At 39.6% G+C, this 19,750-nt stretch overlaps 1 protein-coding gene across 4 annotated transcripts in view; it reads left to right on the plus strand.

Annotated features, from left to right (window-relative positions):
• The window catches only part of TMEM117 (transmembrane protein 117), a 611,331-nt gene extending 596,008 nt beyond the window's left edge, over positions 1–15,323 (plus strand). For 3 of the 4 annotated variants that reach the window (XM_027542636.1, XM_027542638.1, XM_027542639.1), the window contains 2 exons: positions 347–476; positions 13,564–14,210. In XM_027542636.1, coding sequence (XP_027398437.1) covers positions 347–476; positions 13,564–14,210 — 777 coding nt within the window. Of the gene's footprint in view, positions 1–346; positions 477–13,563 lie in introns of all 4 variants that reach the window. The other variant, XM_027542635.1, reaches the window with a different exon arrangement.
• The last annotated feature ends 4,427 nt before the right edge of the window (positions 15,324–19,750 follow it).

The following is a 19,750-nucleotide window of genomic DNA, read 5'->3' on the forward strand; positions in this document are numbered from 1 at the left end:
ATTTATAAAATATGGATCACTTCCTTCCTATAAAAATTTAAGATCAGATCTCCATAATGAAAGAAAGAAAAATATATTAATGCACATCAATTCTGCATTGGTTTCTTATTATCACATTAAAGAGAAAATCTGAGGATATAAGTTATGACTTAATTTTGATTTTGATTGCATACTGCTACCTAATGTACATAAAACAACCATCACAGAACAAAACAGATACACCCAACAGCTGGCTGCATTTAAATGATTTTAAAATAAGTGCTTATAAAAAGTCAATTTTTGGTGTTTTGCTGCTTAGGAATGAAACAAATCACAGATATGTTGTCATGTTGGTTTTCTCTGACAGGACTGGGAATTTCCACATTTCATGGGAGACGTTGATGTAAATCTTCCTGGTTTGCATACTCCTCATATGCAGTTCAAGATTCCTTTCTTCCAGAAGATCTTCAAGGAGGAATATCATATTCACATAACAGGTAAAATTTCGAACATGATTTGATTGTCTCCTGGTTAGAGTCATGCTGGCTGCTTTAAAAATGAAAATGGTAACAGTTTAGAAGCATCTGGCAATATAGTTTAGTTTTACTCACTTAGCAGTGCAAGGTGGTTCCGGATCAGTGGGGGGCTCTGGACCATCATTCTGGACTTAAGTTCCTGGTGCTTTAACAATTTCAGCTTCAGCATCCAGAGGGCAAATGGGAATAAAGAGAATGGGGGAAATGACTGAGAGAATTTGTCTGTTTCTTAGCCACCTGGCCTGGAAATAGAACATGTCACCTCCACTCACATTCCATGAGGAGTACCTAGTGAGATAGCCCCACACAGAGTCAAGGAGAACAGAGAGACATGCTCTGCCATTGAGTAGCCATGTGGTATCAGGTCTTGTATTCTAGCCTAGGAATATCACTAGCTGTCTCTGCCACACTCCATAGGCCACTCTGCCTGGGTTTTGCTCATTAGGTGGGTTTCTTTTTCACAACATACAGCTCAGTGTATTTTTTTAACATGAATACTCTTTGTGCTTTCTTCTTCATTTGCTGCTGAGATTAAAACAATGGTATCCTACAGCTCCAGTCAGACCACGTGCCTTTAGGGAGTTCAGGCCACTTCTCATCTGATTGAGTGAAACTTAAACTGCTGTGGCAAGGTTCCATGTTTGCCTCAAGTCATTCTCTTGTGGATGCTTAGATTATTCCATTTTCAAATGTGTCCTGCTCTTGAAATGGCTTGAATATGATTTATTATAATATTCTTTCATGACATCTCAGTCATTCTCATCTAAACAAGTCTTCTTGGAGTTATGTTTTATAATTCTTTTTTTTTTAGCAAGAATCAGTAAGCTACATAATCAAATAAAGAATGGCATTAGTTCTCAAGCTGTTCAAATGCGGGTAGTGAACGTGTGTGTTTTAAGGACAATGGCCTAGGATCCTACACCTGCTATAATAAAAACTGCCAAAGAAATCTGTGCTTACACGACCGTCTGTGCTGCTGAATAAAAATAGCCTGAGCGCAGAGAACGTGAACATCTGAGTGCTGCAAAAAAACCTTTGCTTCCCAACTTGAAGGCTGTTTTTTGCTTTGAGCATGAGGCGACCTTCCTAAATTGGAGAATGAGCTCATGAATAGGGAAGATACAGCAGGTTTCTTTTCCTATTCAAAATGAATGAGGCCCATCTATTAAATTTGCTGGGTAAATCAATCAATTTGAGTTCAGGTCACATAGTGTGGTTTCAGAGTCCCCACTTAATCTCTGCAGCACAACTGCCCTCTCAGACTTCTAAAACAGCTATCACACACGTGGTATCATCATATCCCTTTGGGTGGGCTTTTGCCAGAACCATCTGTTCTTACTATCAGCTCTTGTCTCAGACCATCATGGCACTAATATTGTCTCTGACTATCAGAAGGCTTTTCAAAAATATCCTATTTGAGTGCAGAACATCAAGTTTAAAAAAAGGAGAGGAGAGGTGGGGAGGGAGGCTCATAGAGTCCATTGGCCGGAAAGGAAAATAAAACTGTTAAAAATATTTAATTCAGGGCTCTTATATGTAGCTTTGTCATATATGCTGTCATTTATAGACAGGGGTAGGGGCAGGTTTTGTGGTGCCCAAAGCTTACATAATTCAGCATGTTCTACTTAAGAACGCATGTGTGTGTGCCAAGTCACTTCAGTTGGGTCTGACTCTTTGTGACCCTATGGACTGTAGCTCACCAGGCTCCTCTGTCCATGGAATTCTCCAGGCTGGAATAGTGGAGTGAGTTGCCTTGTCCTCCTCCAGGGGATCTTCTCAACCCAGGGAAACTGAAGAAAATCAGAACGTTCCCCCTTTTGTTTTGTCTTTGTTGTTCTCTTTGTTCTGTGAATTGACTGAAGAGGTTGCTGAAGCCATTCTGCAGTACCACCCATCTGCCCTGAAAGGCCTTTGACTTTACTTGATATTGTAAAATAGTTGTTTCTGGGCAAACCCAGGTAAAATCTCTAAAACATAGTGCACTGTGTTGTATTTTAACATGCTCAATAGTTAGTAGCCCACAAACTTCCAAGAGAATCACAAATGCTAGCTTGATAGTTTCCTCCAAGTTCTGCTTCTTTTTGTAGGTAGACCTTAATGCTTTCCTGGTCAGTAAATATAGAATCACCCCTGGGATCATTAAGCATGAAACACGCTCTGTCAATAGTTCTGAAACTTTAGTTTGTATGGGAATCACCTGGAGAGCTTGTGTAAATGATCCATCAGCCACACACCCAGAGTCAGATGCCTCAGGTATGAGGTGGAGCCCAGAATCCGCCATTCTCTGGAGCACCACCAGTGATGCCTATGCAGGTAGCCAGAGGATCATACTTTGAAAAATACAGCTACTGAGAAACATTTCCTGTAATCAGAGTTCCTCTCATCTCAGCATTTATGTACTTTCTATAAGCCTTATCAAACAAAACCCAAGGGGCAGAATACACATTCAATAGAAATGGGGTAGGGACATCCTTGGTGGTCCAGTGGTTAAGACTCTGCCTTGCAATGCAGAGGATCTGGGTTCGATCCCTGGTGGGAGAACTAGGATCCCACATGGAGTGCAACTCAGCCCATGTGCCACAACTACTGAGCCATCCCATGTACCACAACTAGAGACTCTGTGCGGGGCCAACGAAAGATCCTGCCAGACACAACGAAGATCCTGCATGCCCCAACTAAGACCTGATGCAGCCAAATAAATAAATAAAATTTTTAAATGGGGTAGTCAGGAAGAAAGGCATATCTGAGAGGAGGTAGAAAGTTCAGAGCTGGGGCCAAATCAGAGGAGGTCCCAAAGCAGAGCATGACTGGAGAAAGGTCCAGAAGAAGCTGGAGACAGGGCTAGAAAAGGATCCTACAGACTGTCAGACAGCTCTGTCTAATGCTTTCTCTGTGTTTGTTCTGCACCAGAAGAGCCTAGACAGGGATGGCTGGGATTCTTCCAGGATCAAGGATGGCTTGATGGTCTCAATTATCATTTCTCTGTGATCTGGAAAAGATGTTCTGTGCATGCTGAGGCAATGGAATGTAAAGATTTGGTGTGTAGATTCCAGCCCTGCTACTAACTGGTGGCAGGGCCCTTGTCAAGCTCTTTAACCTCTTAGAGGTTCAGTATTTTCATCTGTTAAATGGGGACAGTGATGATACTTATCCCATAGGATTGCAGTGAGGATGAAATTAATTAATATGTACAAGGTACTTAAAGCATTGCCTGCCGTGAAGCAAGCACTCAGTAAGTTCTCACTGTTTTTACCTAAAGCTTTTCCTTTTATCCATTCAGAATCTGCTTTCCCTATAATTCAAAAAATACTAAGTAGCCTGAGAGAGAGCTCTCTGATTATTTATCAACTATTCTGAGTTCTTTCCTGTTACATAAATAGCAGTTATGTTCTGAGTCCTCGAGAAAGACAAAGCTAGGAATGAAAAAAAAAAAAAAAAAATCTCTCTCCCAATGAAATGCTCTATATGTAGAGGGTTATCTGACACTAATGAGTTCCCATTGACATTTTAAAAGCCTTTAGGATTTGAGTATTTTTTAATCCTGATTCCTAGCTAGTTTTATTTATGCATGTCAGAAATAACTTGAATTGTTGCATCTGTTTAGCTCATCTGGATCCCCCCCGACAGATGGTTTGCTGCAGTATGTATGAGCTTTCATTTTATAAGCTGAGCTACAGCTTATAAAAATAAATCATCTGTTTTCCAAGGGTGTGTTAAAATATTTTTTTCTGGGAATTTTGACTTCAGTAATAAAGGGGATAAATGGTTAGTGATTTGGTCACACTGGTGCTTTTAGCTCAAGTCCACTGTTCATTCTCCTAAAAGTAAATGCTAAATACAACCGTATAATTATCTCTTTCGCCATCTTCCCTTTTACCTATAAGATGAGTGCAAAGATGGATTCAAAATATGATGTACTAAGTCTCTGGAGGCCAGAGAGGAATGGCCTCTCAATTCAGACTCTGAAGCTCCCCAAGTCCTATTAATGCGGATCCCGTTGGAAGCTCTGCCATCTGTCATCCCAGTCAGACAAAAGAAGTGTCCCATTGGTGGCCATCATCTGAGTAAATTAGGAGAGGGTTGGGGGAAAGGCCAGAAGGAAGGCCCGTGCATCTGTGAGGAGAGAATTCACACTACTGGCATGACGATGCCCATGGGAACCTTTCGGCAAAAATGGAAAATGTAGCAGTGAACAAGCCTCCCTAGGTCGGTGTTCTATTTCAGTTTCCTGAGCAGAGCGAGGGCACAGGTGCTTCACAATGGTGAAACTGTGGAAAAGAATGCATGAAAATAATGTCCTTCGTCTTATTTCCATAGGTGCATGATTTTTGGCAAATGAGGTCCCAAGGATTGTTTTTTAAGGAGCTCTCCTGTGTCAATCAGATCATGGAAAGTGCTGGCGAGGGCAGGCCAGTGGTGCATCCAGCAGAATATTCTGTCTGGCAAAATTAGCAAGGGACTTGTTATAGGGAAATGCAATGCATCTTCTTCACCATGACAGTCCCCAATGATCATGAATTTATCCAAAGCATACAAGGATCTCTTGCTATTCTATTAGTTATGAATTTTTCTGAACCTTTCCTGCAGCAATTTCCATTTCCAACACATTTGTGAAGCTCTAGCATTAACTGTTTACTTCTACCTAAAGCAACAATTCCTTTTATTTGTCCCAAACTCATTTTCTTCAAGGCCATGGTTGCTCTGCCCATAGCCTGTCAGCCCTTGCTGCCCCTAAGCTGGTCTGTTCTGTCCAGAATGAGGTGTCCTGGGTTTATTTATGCATAGATGAGGGTTTTTATAGTAAAATTCAAATGCTTTTCAGATATTTCTCTTTATAGCCAGAAGAAAGACTTGAAATATATAACTAGTCATATTCTTTGAGACATAAATAGTTTGTTTTTTCCCAATTTTCCAGACTTTATCTGATTTTAGCAGTATCTTAGAATTCACCAGATCATTGTGACAACGGCATTTGATTTGAAAGTCTAGAACTTCATTCCTTGAAATTTTTCTGGACATAGTATTTCAGACTTTACTTATTGATTAATGGACACTTTCTGATTTAACATGTGTCTAAAACTAAACGAGGATCTAGGGAATACAGAAATGAGCATAGCACAGTTCCCAGTCTCAAGAAAGAGTGTGATGGTAATTGAATTCAGTACAACGTCACATCCTTTTCTTGTGCTTTTCATCATCACAAGTTTCTACCTCTATTCATCATATTGGATTATGTCCTAAAGGAGTAGTCTCCTACTTAAGAAAGTAACAATGACAAAAGAGGCATTTTGAGAAGCTATATTCATTTGCTTTTAAGTCTTGAGATAATTTACTAACTCAGTTCTTATTAGTTCATAAACTTTTTAGTAAGTATCTTCGATTGGCTCAACCGTCTCCTCATGACCCAAGCATTTAATGTGGTTTCTGGATATTCTTAAATTACCTGGTTGCAAGGGGGGTGTGGGGGTGGGTGGGGCCAGTGCTTAAAGAGCCGCTAACTCAGAGTGCCCTGTTTACACTGATCAGGTCTGGAATGAGAGGATATTGAACGTGGCCAGGAAACTATTACAGCACACTGTTATTTATTTAATTATACAAACTTCATCTTCTTCAAGGTCAGGGTTTCCTGTGATCACATAATGGATGCTGATGACTTTGTAGAGCGTGACCACTGGGCATAGAGTCCGCCCAAATGGTGACCCCACTTGCTATAGAGGTGCTAACAGCAGAGCTCAACCTCAACACTAACTGGCAACCCTACTGAGTAAAAGATTTTTTTTTAATATTATAATTGCATATTTGAATTATGAAAGGTTCATTATAGGTGGAAATATCAGCACATATAGTATTTTTCCTTAGTTGAAAGAAATAACACTTTTCCCCAAACTCTTGTCATTTCCTATGCTAAAATGCGGCTGATATTTAATGAAGAATTCTTTTAAAATTAACTAGCCCGGGATTCTCTAAGCTCCCACAAAGTAAGATGATAAAATTACCATCATAATATCATTTTTGCCAATCAGTAAGATTCATTACAAGCACACAACACAGGAAAGAGGCAATCCCACAACACCATGCAGGGATTTCTCATTAAAGGAGACAGTGAGGTATTTCGAGGAGATAAATAGAAATAATGTATGGATTCTTACCCTTCCTCCTTGCTGATTTACATTATGCTGTGTAGTTGAAACAACAGGGGGAAATGCAAAAACTCTCATACAATTAATGCCAAAATACCAAACCTCTTGTTATGGTTGGTTGACTGTACATTCACAACAACACACATGAAAAAATGGCAATAGAAGCACTGTTAGTCTTCTTCTTTTTCTGTGTCTTACACCTTTTCATGTGAGTCATTTCAGAGACTCAAATTTATTTTTTATGGTAAACAGCATTTCTGAGAATATACAATCATTTTTTTTTAAGGAAAGCTTTCTCCATCTGAAAAATGTATATTGCATCTTTTTTGCTCTAATGGTGAGATTTCCACTCCATCATAAAACATTAAGGTTTAGGCGGTGTTTATTTCATAGACTCATCAAGGAGACTTTTAGGACTAGGAAGAAATCTTAAGGGTTATATAACTCAACTCCTTCACTTCATAGACAAGTACACTAAGTTGAGTTGTCCCACTTAATTTTGCTTTCTAGTTTGCTGCATCTCATTAAAGTAATTTTTTAAAGAGGAGAGAGTATTATGAAGGTAACAAAACAGTGTGTCGGAAAATGGAAAAAAGGACTCTAGAGAAAGATGGACATCCTTCCTCTGTACCGATGGATAAATGGAGCAGGAGTTATGTCAGGTGGGCAGGATGCAAAAAGTAAGAAGAGCCGTTTCTTCTCTATTTTCAGCAGTTGCATTTTCAACTGAGCAACTACAGCAGTGGGGGAAGGGCGAGGCTGCCTTCACAGAAGCAGAAAAGGAAATAAATCAATAGGAATCCTGCCTCATCTAATGCTCTCCCCTCCACACTTCCCCACCCCCACGTGGTCTCTCGGCTGTGGAAATGGAGTGGGGGTATGGGGAGAATCTGTACCCTGTTATTTAGCTTCACATTTTGTGTGCGTTTCTCTGGACTAATACTACTGCAAGCTGTAGGCAAATTATCAATTGCTAGGGATTTTTAACATGTTAAATATGCTGATTCACAATGCATTTTCACATTTAGATTCACACTGGGGCCTCTTGGGTAATTAGTTCAGTGAAAGTAAAAGTGTTAGTCACTCAATCCTGTCTGACTGTAGCCCGCCAGGCCCCTCTGTCCATTGAATTCTCCAGGCAAGAATACTGTAGTGGGTTGCCATTTCCTCCTCCAGAGGATCTTCCTACCCATGGATTGAACCCATGCCTTCCACATTGCAGGTAGATTCTTTACCACCTGAGACAGCATGGAGCCCAATTGGTCCAGTGATATCTACCTATTAATGTCACTGCTCAGTAATTCATTCTGTTTTATCCAAACTGAAACATTGAGAATATATCTTTGTTAGAAACCATTAACATGCTCTTCTCTCTATTTAGATTGTATATTAACTGGATTGAAGAAGCAGAAAGAAGAAATTGTAGAAATAATACTACCCTACATTTTGGGCAAACAGTATATTTCAGAGAACTCTCAAACACCCCTTCTCATTGTGCTTGCATGCATGCTAAGTCGCTTCAGTCGTGTCCAACCCTGTGTGACCCAATGGACTGTAGCCTACCAGGCTCCTCTGTCCATGGGCTTCTCCAGGCAAAAATACTGGAGTGGGTTTCCATGCCCTCCTCCAGGGGATCTTCCTGATCCAGGGTTTGAACTGGCGTCTCTTACATCTCTTGAATTGGTAGGCAGGTTCATTACCATTAGCATCACCTCGCAGGTCCACAACTTTTCATTATATCCTGTGAAATGAAAATATCTCCTGCCATATTAATAAACAAGAAATGTCACAATCATCACCAATATCTGGCCTCCAAATGTGAATGAGGACTCCCAAAACTGAGATCCAGCAGATGCTGCCACCCCCACAGAGATTGCTTAGGGGCTGGGGGAATGCAAGAAGCAAGGTGAACAAGGAAACAAGATTGGCCCCAGACAGCTGAAGTGCATATGAAAGGAGTGAACACAGTGAGCCCAGAGGCTTATATCTTCCTGTACATACAATGCTAAATTCCTTAACTTGACACATGATCTTTGAGGTTCAAACTGCCTGCTCCCTTTATTGCAAACTTCCTGACTTCCCCTTCTGCCTCCTTTGAGCAGTTTTCTCAGAACTACTTCCCAGATTTGGAGTCTTAAACCTTCCCTCCAAATAAAACAGCTCTCTACTTTCAGGTTGTGACTGTGTTTTTTAGTTGACAATCATGATGATCCTTTGAGGTGGTTTGATGAGTGTCTGAGTAACCTGTATGCAGGTCAAGAAGTAAAAGTTAAAACCGGACATGGAACAAGAGACGGGTTCAAAATTGGGAAAGGAGTATGTCAAGGCTGTATACTATACCCTGCTTATTTAACTTCTATGCAGAGTACATCATGTGAAATGCTGGGCTAGATGAAGCTTGTAATCAAGATTTCCAGGAGAAATATCAATAACCTCAGATATGCAGATAACACCACCCTAATGGCAGAAATGGAGAAGGCAATGGCACCCCACTCCAGTACTCTTGCCTGGAAAATCCCATGGATGGAGGAGCCTGGTAGGCTGCAGTCCATGGGGTCCCTAAGAGTCGGATATGACTGAATAACTTCACTTTCACTTTTCACTTTCATGCAGTGGAGAAGGAAATGGCAACCCACTCCAGTGTTCTTGCCTGGAGAATCCCAGGGATGGGGGAGCCTGGTGCACTGCCGTCTATGGGGTCGCACAGAGTCGGACACGACTGAAGTGACTTAGCAGCAGCAGCAATGGCAGAAAGTGAAGAGGAACTAAAGAGCCTCTTGATGAAGGTGAAAGAAGAGAGTGAGAAAGCTGGCTTAAAACTCAGCATTCAAAAAACTAAGATCATGGTATCCAGTCCCATCACTTCATGGCAAATAGATGGGGAAATAATGGCAACAGTGAGAGATTTTATTTTCTTGGGCTCCAAAATCACTGCAGATGGTGACTGCAGCCATGAAATTAAAAGACACTTGCTCCTTGGAAGAAAAGCTATGACCAACCTAGACAGCATTTTAAAAAGCAGAGACATCACTTTGCCAACAAAGGTCCAGATAATTGAAGCTATGGTTTTTCCAGTAGTCATGTCCATAAAGAAGGCTGAGCACCGAAGAATTGATGCTTTTGAACTATGGTACTGGAGAAGACTCTTGAGAGTCCCTTGGACAGTAAAGAGATCCAACCAGTCAATCCTAAAGGAAATCCACCTTGAATATTCATTGGAAAGACTGATGTTGAAGCTGAAGCTCCAGTATTTTTGCCACCTGATGTGAAGAGTTGATTCATTGGAAAATACCCTGATGCTGGAAAGATTGAGGGCAGGAGAAGGGGATGACAGAGGAGGGGTTGGGTGGCATCACTGACTCAATGGACATGAATTTGAGCAAACTTAGGGAAATAGTGAAGGACAGGGAAGCCTGGCATGCCACAGTACATGGGGTCACAAAGAGCTGGACATAACCGAGTAACTGAACAACAACGCTGATGGTATTCTCCATTTCACAGCACAAAAAATTGAATTTACATGGTTAACAAATAGAAGGGCTTGGGGGAAGAGGATAGAATCATAGAACTGGAAGGCATCTATTTCTGTTAACTCAATTTGAAACTAAAATCGTTGAGATCTGGAGAGGTTAAACACATTACCCAAATTGTACTGAGTATTTGATCTCCATCTGCTGATGTCCAGGCTGCAGTTTTTGTCACTATGATTCCCCTCTCACAAATCAGTAAAGATGTGTTAGAGCAGAGTAATGGTATCCATGTCAGGCAACACATTTTTAACTGGTGTCTCCTTCCTCTTGTCTTTTCTCTCTCTCTCTCTCTCTCTCTCTCTCTCTCTTTTTTTTTTTTTTTTTCTCTTGTCTTAATATATGGACACCAGGTCACTTGAGAAGTGACATAACATGATTTTTTAATGTGAATGTTTAGTGGTCAGGCTGACCCAGCACCATTCAACTTGGGTAGAGAAAATAATTTGAAAGTATGAAAAAAAGCTCTTTCTATCTGCAGGGTTCCTTCAGTTTGATCACTGTAAATTCACTACCACTTTTTTCCCCTGATTTTATTTATTTTTTCCTTTTACTGTTATTCACTGAGCATCTTCTAGCCACCAGAAAAGCACCCTTCTCTATGCTCCATGAGCATTCCTCCTTTTCCTTTCTGATTCTGTGGTGCTGCTTATGTTCAATTTCTGACATCATTACCCTAGAAACAGAAACCCCATATGGGAGACTGCTCTGTTCATGAGTTGATAAATGTGATCTAAACAGGGTTTTTCCAAGGAGACTTTGTGAGCTCAGATGGTAGAGAATTTACCTGCAGTGTAGGAGACCCGGGTTTGCTCCCTTGGTCAGGAAGATCCCCCAAGAAGGGAATACCTCCTCCAGTATTCTTGCCAGGAGAATTCCGTGGACAGAGGAGCCTGTTGAGCTACAATCCAAAGGGTTGGAAAGATTCAGGCATGACTGAGAAATTAGTACTTTCACTTTTTTCACTTTGTGAGTCAAAAAGTTGATGGTCAGTCCTATAAGTTCAAGGACCTCTTCCCCTCCCCATAGCTTCATAACCCATGTCGTTTACAAAAGGAGAATAAGTATGGATCTCCTACAACAGAGAAGGAGCCAAAACCCCTCTCCTAACTGCTTCAATCACGAAAGCTACAAACTTAGTGCCTCTATGATACTGAATGAGAATCCCTGAACTTTTCATATCACCTGTCTCTCATTTTGCTGTGCCTTCTTTTCCTACAACAGTCTCCATTCTTTCCCTTCTCTCTGCCCCGTCTCTTCCACATTAGCTGATCTTTTTCTGTACATTATTCTATCTGCAGCATAATAAAAACATATACTAAAAGAAACATAATATTTTCCAAACTGTTCCCTGTCCTCCTTTTCTTTCTTGACCACATGAATTGCTACTTCCTTCAAAATCCTTTCTGCAGAATTAGCACTCAGTTTTTAGTCCATTTTCTCAATGTCTTCAGCTTTATGGTTTGTATCACTCCTTCGGCACCTCTTAGATGTGGCCTCTTATTATTATTATTTATCTGTTGATGTCTCTGTTCTGTTTTTCCCGTAAGATGGTAAGTTCCTTCCTTGAAGGCAGTAATATATGCCCTCAGGATCTACTAAGGTATCCTCCACAGAGTCTATTATGAATACAATAAATATCTGGCAATGATGCCTGCCTTTGAATTTGGTGGAATTTCTCTGGCTTGAGCTTTCTTGATTTATTTTAGGGTTGATGCTGTTTTCATTTTGAAGATACAAGAGGGCAGGACTGGCTTGAACTTAACAGTACGAGGTGTTATAAGCATCTTTTCATATCTGGAGATGTTTCCAGCATCCCCACTTTAATTTATAGTTTGGGTGTGCCAAACTAATCATTCAGGCAAGAATTTTCATTACAAATATTATAAACCCTGTATAGTGAATGATTTTAGGATAGGCAGTTATAATCTCCCTTCCTGTGGTTTAAATAAATTCTCTTCATAGAGAAGTTGTACCTTTCCATGCAAATGAAGACATTATCATGACTTAGGCAAGGCTTTGATGATAATATTAGTGACAATTACTGAGTTCTATTTATATAGCAAACATTGTGCTTAGTATATAATAATCTCATGAAATGTTAACCACTTTAATAAGTACTGTTATTTTATGCTTGTAAAGAAATTGGAGTTTGGAGAATTTAAGCAACTAACTCAAGTTAATGTAGCTAATAGGTTTTGGAATCCAGACGAGGATTTGGGAAAGCCCTCGTATTTGCACATTATAGGAGCTTGAAAATGTGTAATGATGATAAAATATTTTCCTAACCTCCTTTCCTTACCCAAGGTCATATTTAAGCTATGTGTTCTATTGAAGTATGTATTACAAAATACGTGTTTACCAGTTTTAGTTTAAGACATTTTCCCAAGATCCTAGTTGTCATGTGAGGGCAGTAACTTAATAATGTTAAATATCATTATTTTTAAATACAAAATAATTTTGACATTATATATAATAACTAAAGCTTTTAGAATCTGTAAATATATCACATTATTTGCTATAGCAAAACTATGAAGTGTTACTAAGCTAACACTTCATACTGTAAAATTTGTAACGAATTATAATAAAAATTATAATGGAATATAGTATCCCTTCAAAGTTTTTCCACATTATTTCCATTTAAAGATGCAAAGATTTCACTAGATAATATGTCTCTAAATAATATCTTATTTATATAGGACTTTTAAATCCTACAAAGAAGTCATAGTGATTATAGTCTCTCCAAATCATATCTTCTAAAGCTTTGGTTATATTTATATGTCTGATGAATGGATTCTGTTCAATGAGAATTTGATGTTTTTAAAGTCTTGAAATGAATGCTCAAGGATTATTGATCTGAACCACATCGACTAATAGTTTAATCGACAGGTCACCAACAAACAGCAATGTGAATTCAATTGATGCACTGTTGTGCTTATGTTGCAAGACGATTTATTTCTTTCCCAGACATAATTATAAAACCATAAGAGATATTCAGTCATATGTTGGACTTTTCTAAGAATTTTATTAGAACTTGTTTTTAAACCTTAATTGAAATGTTCTGGAGAATAACCTACATGAAACCCAATTAGAGTATAGTGGTGGTGCCTTAAAAGCCAGGAGACTTTGTCTAGTTAGTATAAATACCATAAATTACTGGCTCTGGGATCAAGAGTTACATTTTCACATGCTTAACATCCATTTAGTAAATTCCTTTGCCAACTGACTTAATGGCAGTATAGTACCCTCAAAAAATTGTTAACGGGTCTAAAACATTAACAGTTCATGCTATAATACCATTATTTCCATTTTATAGGAGAAAACCCCTATTGCAGTTTTATCAGTCTTTGACTAATACACAGTATTTCTTTTTTAATGCAGGTAAATGGTTTAACTATGGAATTATCTTTCTCGTCTTGATTTTGGATCTTAATATGTGGAAGAATCAGATATTTTATAAGCCTCATGAATATGGACAGTATATTGGCCCAGGACAGAAGATATATACAGTCAAAGACTCAGAGAGTCTAAAGGATTTGAACAGAACCAAGCTATCCTGGGAATGGCGGTCCAACCACACCAACCCTCGGACTAATAAAACCTATGTTGAGGGAGACATGTTCCTCCACAGCAGGTTCATAGGGGCAAGCCTTGATGTCAAGTGTCTGGCTTTTGTTCCAAGTTTAATAGCTTTTGTGTGGTTTGGATTCTTCATTTGGTTCTTTGGACGGTTTTTGAAAAATGAGCAAGGCATGGAGAATCAAGACAAAACTTATACTCGCATGAGAAGAAAATCCCCCTCGGAACACAGCAAGGACATGGGAATCACAAGAGAAAACACGCAGGCCTCGGTGGAAGACCCACTGAATGACCCCGCCTTGGTGTGCATCAGGTCTGACTTCAATGAGATCGTCTACAAGTCTTCCCACCTAACATCGGAGAACTTGAGCTCGCACTTGAATGAATCAACCAGCACCACTGAGGGTGACGGAGATCCAACGACTTCTAAAAGTACACCGACGAACTAGATCCACTTTTGGGGAAAGCACAAAGAGCAACCTTGAGTGTAACTTTCAGAAGTTAGTCTTTCCTTTCGTAAATGTGAGGTTTACATAGCGTTAGGTAAAGAAATACAAATGATGCCACAACGGTGCTCAACATGCTTTTTCTAGGACTCATTGTTTTCTATTTGTATTATTATGATACCTGTGCCTACAGTATATCTAACAGTTCTCTAGAGATTGCTTTTCACAGTTGCACAAGCTATTTACTGACTTTACAGCCTACTAGATTAGCTGGTTACCCGCGTATCCAATGTTCAACCATAGTGGTGCCTTGAGACATTAAACTTTTTAACTGTACCAGAAATGAAGCGTGGAACAGTTCTCTAACCTACTTCACATGGGTTTGTGTTTTTTTTTTTTTTTTTTTTTTGTATACAGTTATTTTGATCTCCACTTGATGTCTGAGCAGGAAACAGATATAGCCAAGATGTGGTTCAGAAAGTATGTCTCGCTTTCTTATTCAGCAATGAAGTTGGTGACTTTGACAGCTGGACTGCAGAGAAGCATAGTGATTACCTTTGAATTTTTATTGGCTTCCTGCCAAATACAAATACAGATGCAGAATTCAGTAATAGGAGAACACTAATCCAGCATGGATCACTACTTGTGAAATGTGACTTTCTCCAACCAGTAATTGCAATTAGATGATAATACGTAATTATGTTTTCCTAATTACAGATAAATTGCTACCTGATTAAAAATCCTGCCCTTCACCTTTGGGACCAAAGGTTGAGAGGCACAGTTAGGTAAACTCTGAAGTGTATTGGCATTTACACAAAGCCCTAGAAAACCAAGGAACTGAAGTTTTAATCATGTGAGGGTTGTGCAGGCTACCATCTACAATATTTGTACATCTTTCTGTAAATATGGCTCTGGACAGTGAAAATTGAAAAACGTATGCCAACCCTGAGCAAGGGAACACCTCTAAAAATCATGCCATGGAACTTTGTGAGGTAGAAAAGAAGATGCGCATGAAAAAGTCTGTTTATTGGCTTGTTTTGTGTGTGTGTGTTTGTGTTGTTTTCCTTTTTTTTAAGAACTAAACATCGCACATTAATAAATCAGAATTATACATCAGTAATTATGTGATCTAGTTTTTTGTTTATAATAGAAGGATCAATTGTATCTTAATTTAACAACAGCACCCCCCCCTCCTTTTTTTTTAACTCAAAGCCAGGCAAGCTAAGAAATGGGACAATCCCAACTTGGTTTTAATTTTGTTCCATAAATTGTGGTTACATGTTTCTTGAGGGGATTGAGGAAGATTCACTTTTAAGGCAGAATTATTTTCTTGTCACATACCAACATAGCTCTATTTTGTCTTTATGATTTTTTAAAACCTCTCTTGTTTTGATCTATCTGCTTTTAAGCTTGCTGTATGTTGAAATTAGCATGCATAATAGAACTATGCATTTATCTGTCACTTGAGAGTCAGCTTTAATAAACATCTTTCTACCATTGTTTGCTCAGCAATTGGAACCATGCCCCTGCTGTTTCTTTTACCTTTAATAGCATGCATGGGGTACTTAGGAACATAAATATCTCTGACACTAAAATTGCAGAGATCAAGCTCACCATGGTAACCCATTGCCCCTTCTGTGCAAAGGAACTTCCCACATTATCCCTGATATGTGGGGACATTGGCCATTACCAAATCTCCATAGCATGGGGCATTCAACTTTTGGCTCTGGGACAAGTAGATAATGCCACTTAAGACTATATTTTTATTTTTTTCTGAAAGTCATTGTCTTGTAGAATGAAGAAGGAATTGATTTAGAAAGTGGGTGTTATTATCTGTATGTAGTCCTTATTAAAATATTGAGGATCTTTACATGGCTCTTACAGAAGAAGGACTTCATGAAGGAATCTCGTCAGCAGAGATAAGATAAGAGATAAAGCAATCCATCAGCCTTGGAGCACTATGCTCAGGTGATGTAGGGGGTTTCCTGGGGAAACTGGATATCAGCTGATATGAAAATATGTCTTTAAAGTTTCCATGAATTTTAGTATCAAATGGAATAATTTCCAAGGATGACATTTTGATGGTCAAACAAGATTCAAGCCTTCAAAGGCTTCCAGTATTCAGTTGTATCGACCACTCTTGACCTTTTCACCAGCACATGGGTCTCCCTCCTTTTGCTACCTCTTTTGTTGTATTGTACATTCCATTTGCACCTATCCCAACTAAAGATCGGGAAATGAAATAAAATCAAAGTCAAAATCGCACCCAGCCATGCTTAGTCTCAGATCTGGACTTCTATGTCACTGGGTTATGACTCCACAGAGCTTTATGAATACCAAAACTTTTGGACTATCAAGGACACTTAAAAAATGTGTAGTAAATTCAGGAAATGCAGAGTTAAAAGACGAGGATTAAAAATTACTAACCAAAATTCTAAAGAAAGCATAACAAATGTGATGACTTAATTGCTGTGATGCTTAAGGACTATAAACAATTATATTTCTACTGTTCAGTAATTATAGTATTTCCTTCTGTGCAGTGTAGAAATTGTACTAATTTGACATAATTTTAGTATCCTATATCATAGAGTACTTCATTAGCAGTTTAAATGGAAAATTAAATAAACACTTGAATTTATGCCTTATAATCTATTCCTAGACATAAATCTTATCATCACATACCCATTTAAATCATATAACCACAGTCATTTATCTCATCTCCCCGTGGTGGCTCCTTATTGTGTTCACTTATCTTCTTGCACATCTAAGATCATCAGTGAATCCTATTAGAAATGTTAAGAATTATTTCTCCTTCATTTATTCTGAGTCCTCAGACACAAAATCCCCTGTCACCTTTATAGCATCAGATTTCACATGTAGTGTCCAGTAGCACTACCTGCTGACAAGAAAACAGAAAGTTGTTTAACACAGACACTCATATCTGAAAGTAAGAGTCGATAGCACTGTCATATCTCATGACTGCGCTCTACGAGCAATTCTGTTATACTCTTTGGCTGTCTTATGAGTCCCATGCATTCACGCTAAGTCTCTTCAGTCATGTCTGACTCTTTGCAACCCTATTGACTATAGCCCATCAGGCTCCTCTGTCCATGTGGATTCTCCAGGCAAGAACACTGGAGTGGGTTTCCTTGCCCTCCTCTAGGGGATCTTGCCAATCCAAGAACTGAACCCACATCTCCTGTGTATCCTGCTTTGCAAGAGAGTTCTTTACTGTTGAGCGACTGGGGAAGATAGTTTATGATGCCAACTGTATTACCTGACACTCAGCCAAAATCTCAGCACCCTACCATTTCTTACCACTTACTTGTCCTCACTGCAAACTGACACTTCACTCTTGGGTTATTATTGTTGTTCAGTCACTAAGTTGTTTCCAACTCTTTGCGACCCCATGGACTGTAGCCTGCCAGTCTCCTCTGTCCATGGGATTTCCCAGTCGAGAATACTGGTGTGGGTAGCTATTTCCTTCTCCAGGGGATGCATCCCAACCCAGAGATCAAACCTACATCTCCTGCACTGGCAGGCAGATTATTTACCTCTGAGCCCCCAGAGAAGCCCTCATTCTCGGGTGCTGCTGCTGCTAAGTCACTTCAGTCATGTCCAACTCTGTGCAACCCCATAGACAGCAGCCTACCAGGCTCCTCCGACCCTGGGATTCTCCAGGCAAGAACACTGGAGTGGGTGCCATTTCCTTCCCTAATGCATGAAAGTGAAAAGTGAAAGTGAAGTCACTCAGTCATGTCCAACTCTTCGCAACCCCATGGACTGCAGCCAACCAGGCCCCTCTGTCCATGGGATTTTCCAGGCAAGAGTACTTGAGTGGGGCGCCATTGCCTTCTCCCATTCTCGGGTATGCAACCCCAATCTGGGTATTGTGCTTTTATTGACTTTTCTCTCTCAGGTGGAGATGCGACTTTCTATGCTATCTGGCCTGATTTCCCCCAGCTTTGTTCTGCAGAACCAAACTCCATCCATGCTCTTCCATCTGCCTAACCTTCTCTTTCTGTTATAAATATCCATGTCATTTTCCAATTATCTTCAACAAGAGTGACTTGTAAGCCACAAATGCTACATCTCAACTTCTTTTTTTTTTTTTTTGACTTTCTTTTTTTTTTTTTTACAGTTTATTTTTTTTAATTGTATTTTATTTTTAAACTTTACAATATTGTGTTAGTTTTGCCAAATATCAAAATGAATCCACCACAGGTATACATGTGTTCCCCATCCTGAACCCTCCTCCGTCCTCCCTCCCCATACCATCCCTCTGGGTCATCCCAGTGCACCAGCCCCAAGCATCCAGTATCATGCATCGAACCTGGACTGGCAACTCGTTTCATACATGATATTATACATGCTTCAATGCCATTCTCCCAAATCTTCCCACCCTCTGCCTCTCCCACAGAGTCCGTTCAATTATAGTACAGCCTGGTCCAGCCTGAACGGTAGAAGCCAAAGAGTCGGCCACGACTGAGCGACTTCACTTTCACTTTATCTGGCCTGATTTCCCCTAGCTTTGTTCTGCAGAACCAAACTCTATAATCTATTAACCCCTCTGCCCTTAGGAAGGAGAGAGCAATTGAATTAGTTTTGCAACAGATAAACTGGCACTTTTCTTCTTTATCCCTATTTTTATTTTTAAACATGTTTGTGTACATGCGGTTGTGATTAACGAGAACAAACATAGATAAGAAACCCAAGGTCAGGTGTATTTGGCTTGCTACCGTTCAGGCTGGACCAGGCTGTAGTATAATCAAACAATTAGAGAAGTTGAGATGTAGCATTTGTGGCTTACAAGTCATTCTTGTTGAAGATAATTGGAAAATGACATGGATATTTATAACAGAAAGAGAAGGTTAGGCAGATGGTAGAGCGTGGCTGGAAACGCAGCAAGGAAGTCTTGGAAACGAAAAATGGCAGTTTTAGTGCAAATGCGCCTTGAAACTTCAGGGACTGGAGGGTGGCTGTTGTCAAAGGAACTTCAGCATGAAGTTATCATGAGGGCAGTACTCCTGCCTGTTAGGCAGGAGACTCAAAAAGATGTTGAATACAACTGAGGGGGTGATGCAAAAGGTTGGATGGTTTCCTAAGCATCCTTACACTCAAATGATGCCGCATCTGCCCCAGGGAGTGTGGTGAGACCCAAAAGTGGGGGTATGAGACCTTGGAAACAAACTACAGACATAGGTGTTGGTGGAGGGGGCAACATGAGAATAGAAGGACGAAATCAACATGTAACAGTTGAAAGGCTGCAGCTTCCATGATGAGAGATCAGACATGAGGGCAACGTCTGTAGTGTATTATTAGCATATAAAAGCTGACATCTTGTGAACAAAAATATCTTGCAGATCCTTTGGGATAGACGTTCTGAAAATTTTTAGTGACAAACACTAAAAATTTAGTGAGAAACACTAAAAAAAAGTTAGATAGGATTATTACTATTTTAACACATGTAAAATACCACTGATTCTGAGTGTGAAGTATCAGTTACTTCAGAGACTATGAAACACATCTAATATATTTCATAG

Source organism: Bos indicus x Bos taurus, chromosome 5 (assembly GCF_003369695.1).
Source record: "Bos indicus x Bos taurus breed Angus x Brahman F1 hybrid chromosome 5, Bos_hybrid_MaternalHap_v2.0, whole genome shotgun sequence".
Lineage (NCBI taxonomy): Eukaryota > Metazoa > Chordata > Mammalia > Artiodactyla > Bovidae > Bos > Bos indicus x Bos taurus.